Source organism: Gekko japonicus, unplaced genomic scaffold, assembly GCF_001447785.1.
Source record: "Gekko japonicus isolate JY-2015 unplaced genomic scaffold, Gekko_japonicus_V1.1 scaffold3641, whole genome shotgun sequence".
In the NCBI taxonomy this organism is placed as follows: domain Eukaryota; kingdom Metazoa; phylum Chordata; class Lepidosauria; order Squamata; family Gekkonidae; genus Gekko; species Gekko japonicus.
Window position 1 is genome coordinate 17,517 of NW_015168768.1, and position 7,970 is coordinate 25,486.

At 48.8% G+C, this 7,970-nt stretch overlaps 1 protein-coding gene across 1 annotated transcript in view; it reads right to left on the reverse strand.

Moving 5' to 3' along the window:
- The window catches only part of TG (thyroglobulin), a gene marked incomplete at its 3' end in the record, with an annotated part of 49,473 nt that overhangs the window by 17,465 nt on the left and 24,038 nt on the right, over window positions 1-7,970 (reverse strand). The window contains exons 6-10 of the mRNA XM_015415666.1: window positions 7,832-7,869; window positions 7,250-7,351; window positions 4,885-5,028; window positions 3,410-3,595; window positions 213-1,253 (exon numbers count right to left, since the gene is read on the reverse strand). Coding sequence (XP_015271152.1) covers window positions 213-1,253; window positions 3,410-3,595; window positions 4,885-5,028; window positions 7,250-7,351; window positions 7,832-7,869 — 1,511 coding nt within the window. The remainder of the gene's footprint in view (window positions 1-212; window positions 1,254-3,409; window positions 3,596-4,884; window positions 5,029-7,249; window positions 7,352-7,831; window positions 7,870-7,970) is intronic.

The following is a 7,970-nucleotide window of genomic DNA, read 5'->3' on the forward strand; positions in this document are numbered from 1 at the left end:
TCTATCTATCATCTGTCTGTCTATCTATCATCTATCTGTCTGTCTGTCTATCTATCTATCATCTATCTGTCTATCATCTATCTATCTATCTATCTATCTATCTATCTATCTATTATCTATCTATAATCTATCTATCATCTATCTATCTATCTATCTATCATCTATCGATATATTTAAAGCAGATCAAACTCTATAAGACAAATACAACTTACATTGTATGGGCTGTCCTGGATTGGTGGCAATTCCTGGCATTGTCTTGCCTTCCGAATTGACACAGAAGCAATTTCTTCCTTGGCACTGAACCGTCAAGAATTTCCCGTCCAGGGTACAGGAAGGAACAAAGAGCTCAGATCCCGCAGGCTGACTTCTTTTCAAGCTCTGCAGACTTTCCCTTTGCTTTTCACACAGCGTAGGACACTTTGGACGTGTGCCGTGAACTCTGGATCCGGAGAGTTCCTTACCGTTGGAATCCACACACCAGCAGTCCCCTGCATAGCACTGGATTTCCTTGTACCTCCCGGCTTCGGTGCACTCCGGGACAAACAAACTCCTGGCCCGCCCCTGGCAGTCTTGGGAGCTCAACACTATTTTTGCAATGTCCCCTAAGTCCTCAGCAATGCTTTCGGGGATGGAGATCACCTGCTGCAAAAACGATAAAAACTCCGGCGTTTCGAGGAGGGAAGCGAGAAATTTGACCAACTTCTGACCGTCTTGCAGATTAACAGTCTGGCCCAAACTGTCCAGAAGAGGCCGGCTCAAGTTGACCTTAGGAGCTTCCAACAAAATCTGTTGCATCGTTTCGGCAAATCCACCACTTGTCCCGCTCTGCTGGAAAAACCGTTCCAAATTAAATTTGCTGTTTGTGCCAATGGCTCCGGTGAAGTTAAACTGGACCAAATTCTTTAAGAACTCCCCTCCGAAAAGGTTTTCTTGGAACCGCTTGGGGTTGCCGGTGAACCGGAGGGCCACTCGAGCAAGTTCTCTCGAAGGAAACATCCCCCTGATAGCCTCGCTAAGGACAGATCCGAGTGCGAGCAGCTGAGAAGCATCTGACACGTCTGTGACAGATGACAGCAACCTAGAATCCACAAACAGTTCCTTCAGTGATGGTGGACAAGATCTTGAGAACCCGGCTATCTTCTGGGTCTCCTCATCAGCAGTGAACAAATTGTGCTGGCCAAAGTGTCCAGTGGGTCCATAGAAAAGGGTAGAGAGTGCTCTTTGTCTCTCAGAGAGACAGGCATGTTCCTCACCTAGACAAAGGAAAAAGGTATCAGATACAATTATCTTTCCAACCAGATAAAGAACATGCCATGTTGGGTCAGGCCCAGGGCTATTTGGGGGCAGGAACGCACAGGTACGGAGTTCCGGCTGGCTCCCAAGTTGGCCACGCCCAGCAGGATGTCATTAGCATAATAGGCCACACCTGACAGCAGAAACTCATTAGGATTGGCTACATTAGGGGTGTGTGGCCTAACATGCAAAGGAGTTCCTGCTACAAAAAAAAAGGCCCTGGGTTTTCACAACAAACAAGGTAAACAATAAGAAGCAAAAGGTGGGTGTGGCTGGATGACCATACTTCTGGTAACGTGGGTGTGGCCTGATATGCTAATGAGCTATGCTGTCAGGGGTGTGGCTGGATATGCTAATGAGTTCCTGTTGTTGGGTGTGGCCTATTATGCTAATGAGTTCCTGCTGGGCTTTTCCTACAAAAAAAGCCCTGGTCAGGCCAGTGGCCCATCCAGTCCAACACTCTGTATCACACAGTGAGCAAAACCCTCAATATCAACACCAACTTAATAAGCAACAGCCTGACGAAAAGCCAGCCTGAGGCGGTAGTTGATTAAAAAAAACCAGAACTCCAGAAGCCCCTCCCACTGTTGCCACTCAAGCACCAAGAATACAGAGCATCACTGCCCCAGACAGAGCGTTCCATCTATACCTTGTGCCTAACACAGTAGAAAAGGGTAAGAGTCCAGTCGCACCTTAAAGACTAACAAAATTTGTGGCGGGGTGTGAGCTTTTGTGAGTCACTGCTCACGTCTTCAGCTACAGCTAGACTGTGAGTCCATCTGTCCTGTGTATTGGAAAGTGGAGTGATTTCAGATGCCGAATGAAATTAGCAGGCAATTGACAATAGGAGGTGTGATTGGATTAGGCGTGATATGCTCTAATTTATTTACCATAGAGATAAGGGGCAAATCCTAGAGAGTCACCCAGAACTGACATCACAACCTGGCCGGGCACCGCCCTTGAAAGCTCCCAGCATTTTCATAGGCAGTGCTGGAAACCCATGTGACATCAGTGGCGTCTGTTCGTTTACCTGGAAGAACGAAAGTGAGGCATTGCTGTGGCCAAGCTAAACTTTGCTACACAGCATCACCCTCTTTTGACAAAAGGATTATAAGACGGGTCTCACAGATCTCTTCTGCAAGAAAAGGCTTTTTCCTGCGACAGAAGGAACTTCCCTCAGCCAAAGGAAAGCCCATCCACTTAGAGATGCCAACTCTGGGGTTGGGAAATTCCAGGAGATTTGGAGGTGGAGCCTGGGGAGACCTGAATTTGGGGGAGGGAGGGAGCTCAGTCGGGAAGAGATGCAACAGAGTCCACACTCCAAAAAAAAGCTGTCAAGGGGAATGGGACTCTGGCAGGCCCCTAGCTACAGTGGGGCATCTCGGGGCTAGGTCCCCCAGTCTTACTGGGAAGGCCCCACAACTTCCCATCCAGCCCAGGGCGCCTGAGCGGCGGTGAGTGCGGGGAAGGAGCCGGGTATTCCTACGCAGCTGCCTGGTTGCAGTGCAGAGCCAGAGAGCACCTCTCTATTTCCCCCAGAAAGTCTATATAACTTAAATTAAATCACCTCTAATTTGATTAGCTAGTGCCCCCCTAGGAAATTTAAATGCCCCCCAACTAAAAAAGAATCCTGGATACACGCCTGATCTCTGGCATCTGCGAATCAGAGACAATTCTGGAAGAACTTCAGGACTTACCTCGAGGTTGGCAACCTAGGCTTGCCATTCCCCCCGGTAGGGTGGGGGTTTGCCCGCTTTTAAGGCCCCCGATCCACCAGTTGGGGGGAACCCCGCCCCCAAAGTGCCGTGATCGGACCAACGTGCAAGTTGCAGGAGGACACTCTATCATTTGAGGGGAAACCCTATGGTTTTCGCTCGAATGATAGAGGCCCTGCCCACAATGCACTGTGTGCGATGATGTCACTCCCAAAGAGGATGAAGACCCTCCCCCCCGTCAGCAGCCAGGTAAGACCGGGCAACCCCATGGCAACCATACATCCACTAGCAGTAATAGATCTGCAGAGGATCCAACCTTATACTTGGATGTTCTCAAGAGAAAAACAATGTGAAGACTAGGAGATTCAGCAGATCTTCTCCAATTGTCTAATTTTACGTACCACATGGCGGACGCTGCCCTTGACTCCTGGTTCCCAAGATCTCTTGCCCACTGGAGTCCACGCACCAGCACTGGCCGTCCGTCTGGCACTGCGTTGGTTCATAGGCACCATTCTCCTCACACGATGGCCTATACCTGTGTTGGAAACGAACCGCTGAGAACCTCTCTGTTTCACACTTGGAGGGGCCTGCAAGAGAAGCAGAAGTGGTCAAGGGCAGAGAGGTCGCGGGAGAGATTCTCATTCAGCTGTATTGTTGTCCAACCCATCCTACTGAAGGTCAGCAAGAGGCTTGAGTCAGCTGAGCCGATCGGTGGTGTCCCATTCAATGCAAGTCTCTCCTCTTTGGTAGATCAGGAAACGACATGGGGTACCAAGTAGGACTGTACCAGAATATACATGGAACACATGAAGCTGCCTTGTACTTAATCAGATACTTGGGTCCATCAAAGTCAGTATTGTCTACTCAGACTGGCAGCAGCTATCCAGGGTCTCAGGCAGAGGTCTTTCACATCACCTCCTACCTGATCCCTTTTAACTGGAGATGCCGGGGAATGAACTTGGGACCAGCCAAGTTTTGTTCAGGTACAAGCTCTCCCTCCTCTGCGAGGACAGATCTGCATGTCCCCCCACCCCCAATAGCTAGCAATCCAAAACAGTCCAGTGGAGCCTGAGCGGCGGGTTTTGAAGAGAAGAAAAGAAGAGATTAGATTTATACCCTGCCCTTCACTTGGAGTCTCAGAGCGGCTTACAAACTCCTTTCCCTTCCCCTCCCCACAACAGACACCCTGTGAGGTGGGTGGGGCTGAGAGAACTTTGACACAAACTGCTCTTTTTCAAGGACAGCTGTGCCAGAGCTTGTGACTGACCCAAGGTCACATCAGCAGGTGCAAGTGGAGGAGTGGGGAATCAAACCCGGGTCTCCCAGATTAGAGTCCGCATACTTAACCACTACACCAAACTGGCTCTCAGTGTGCCTTCTGACACACTTGCAGTGATATCAGGGGGTGTGGCATATGCAAATAAGTTATGCTAATGAGTCATGCTAATGAGGTCCTGCACCTCTTTTTCTACGAAATGACCCCTGGCCATAAGGACAACAGCAATGATGCACTATTGATTAGGAAAGGGTTTTGGGAGACTCTTAGGAGCCCATCCCACCTTGACCTGGAAGAGATAAAGGCAAAGACCAAGAATTTCCACATCTTGCCTCTGCTCATCTTGGGAATCTCCAGAAGTGGTGGTGGACCATCTGCTGATGATGATGGACCTCGGCAAATGCCTGACCTTGCTGCCCTCTGGACTGTGCCCTAAGCTAGCCAGCGATTCCCGCTGCCTACAAACTGCCATGGAGGCGCAAGGCGCGAAGTGCCTGGGTCACGCTGCCAGAGGTGGTGGGTCAAGACAGCATGGATCCTGACACGGACCCTGACATTCAGCCTATGAGCCTACTGTGTTTTCTGAATGTTGTTACTTACATCTGAACCTGCCTGAGGTCATCAGCCGCACTCCCAAGAAACGCCTCTGCAGGATCCTGAACATGCTGGTTTCACTGAAGGTTTGGGCAGGCTCCGTGGATGCAAAAATGGCGTCATAAATATTGTCGAGTAACATCTCCAGGCCTGGGAGAGAAAACAGCATTTCGGATCAAGATCCTGTTCCTGGAGATGTCTTCCTTTGAACCAAAATACTCAATTGCATCGGTTATTGTACGCAGGGGTCATTTCCGACAGGAGCGCATAGGAGCGGAGCTCCGGCAGTAAAGAGCCCGGAGGGGGGGAACATACAACAAGCCCCACCCCCTGCTCCCAGCAGCCCTCAGTCAGAGCAAGAAGCAGCCAGGTACGTTGCAGAGCCCCCCCCCCCGGCCCCCAGGTCCAAAACAGTCCAGTGGCACCTTTAAGACCAAGTTTTATTCAGGTACAAGCTCTCCCTCCTCTGCAAGGACAGATCTGCATGTTCCCCTCCCCCCAATAGCTAGCAATCCAAAACAGTACAGTGGAGCCTGAGCAGTGGATGTTGCCTTCTGACACTTCCGGTGATGTCAGGGGGTGTGGCATATGCAAATAAGTTATGCTAATGAGTTATGCTAATGAGCTCCTGCACCTCTTTTCTACGAAATGACCCCTGATTGTATCACTTTGTACCGCATTTCTCCCCAGCTCAAGCTGATTACATGTTGCATTGCATCTTTGCACCCTCCCTTCCCTCTCTGCCTGTAATATAAACCTATTATTACGAGTCCTGTCCTCTGCTGCCAAGAGGAACAGCTCCCTCGGCCAAGATACCCTGAAGTCATGCCTTGCAAATGTGAACACACACTGGAAAACCAGAACAACTCTCAATCAATGCTCCTTCTAAGCTGTGGTGTCTTCTGAGCAAGAATTCTACTTTGTGAGCTACTGGCATTAAAGTCGTGAGTGAGCGGTTTGGCTACTACATCAATTAGTTTGCTTCGGAGCCATCCTTCCTGAGTGAAGACCCAAATGTGTGAGCCGGAGGCTAAAAAACTGTGAGCTAGAGCACGCTAACTCAGCTTAGAGGGAACACTGCTCTCAATATCAGCTCCAATAAATTCAAATTCTGAAAACCCAAAAGTGAAATTAAATAGATTTGCATTTTGTGCACTTCCCCCAAACTGAATAATTAAAAAAAAATCCCTGTCCTCGCTGAATGGTGGGAATTCACCTGATTTCAAACATCACACGGCATTTTGATTTCCGATTTCGTTCTAATCTGGGTACCTAAGAGATAAGACATTATCATGCACATAGCAGACTTCCCTTGTGAATTGCACAGATTCATTTCAGAACTGCTACCTGAAATAGAAACTGCTGTGCTATTCAGAGATTCAGAGTTCAGCCCCGACAGGGCGAATTTGCACTATTTCTCTCCTCTGCAAAGGGTTCCCATGACCGAAAGACGTGAACATTCAAAGCAGACCGGAACACATTTCAACACATGACGCCAATGAGCCGAAACTGACAATAATTTATAACAACCGTCAATTGTTCGCCTAACAGTTAAGAGTTTACCGAAAAATCGAATAAGCTGGTCTCTGTCCCCAAATTATTGTTCAAGATTATTATAAATCCACCTTGAATATGTACTTTAAATAGGACAGGAGATTCTATAATCATTCTAGACAAGTAAACTAAATAATAAGGAAGGGAGAATGAACCACCAGAAAATACAGCAACAAAAAGAAGGAACTGAGGATGTGTTATATAAATGCCAGAATACCTTGGAATACAGTTGCAAAGCATTTATTTGAACCCAGGTTGCCAACTCCAGGTTGGGAAAGATCTGGAGATTTTGAGGGGCGGAGCCTGAGGAAGGTGGGGTTCGGGGAGGGGAGGGACTTTGATGGGGAATAAGTCCACCTTCCAAAGCGGCCATTTTCTCCAGCTGAGCTGATCTCTGCTGCCTGGAGATCGGTTGTAATCCCGGGAGATCTCCAGACACCACCTGGAGATTGGCATCCCCAATCCTTAGTCGTTCATTAATATTATTAACAATGTAGAAGTCCTTCACGTCATAACAGCACTTTGAATTTTTGTCTCTGCGAATAACAGGCAACGCAGGGAAGAAATACCTGCCTACGGTGGGGGAGGGACGTAAGAATCGAGGTGCCCAAGACTGGCACCTTAAAAACTGGCCAATGGAGAGGAAGCAGGCCAATCTAAGAAGAGCAGCCTTGAGCCTACACAGAGTTCCTTTCCGTCACTATGTAATCATCAAAGTGAGCAGCGAGAAAGGGATCCTATATTGGGGTCTCGCATTCCAGTAGGGTTCCCCATTTGCTCACATGGCGGGAGAACTCCAGCCAATGGCAGCCTTTGCCTGCCAATGCTCGGCTGATCGTCAGGCCGAAACTGGGGTCATAGAGTTTCTGGGGATTGCTAGAGCTACTCTTGTCACTTCCAGGTAGCTCTGGGAATCGCCAGGAACTCTATGGTCAGAACTTCCTGTAAGTAGCTGGGGGTCTTATTTTTGTTTTTAAATTTTTATCCCAGGATGCTGCCTCCCACAAACTACCTGCTTGGTTGCCTGGCAACCCAGCCTTCCAGTGAGGCTTGTATTCTGGAAGCTCTCAGTTAAGCCCTGCCTAGAAAGCAGGGGATGAATGTAAGTTTGGGAAGGATGGAAAGGCCAGTGACAGCAGGATCCTACCACTATTAGGGTTGCCAGCACTGGTTTAGAACATAAGAACATAAGAGAAGGCAATGATAGATCAGGCCAATGGCCCATCCAGTCCAACACTCTGTCACACAGTGGCCAAAATACCAGGTGCCATCAGGAGGTCCAGCAGTGGGGCCAGGACAATAGACGCCCTCCCACTGTTGACCGCCCCCCCCCAAGCACCAAGAATACAGAGCATCCCTTGCCCCAGACTGAGAGTTCCTATCTATACCTTGTGGATACTTCTAAAGGAACTGAACGTCAGGAACGCTTCAGGGAATCTACAAGGGAAACCAACATGTTACGGAGCACAGAATTTGCAACCCTTCTCCGTGTTTCTACAGGAGGTATCTGAAACCATCAAAACATCATTTGTCATTAG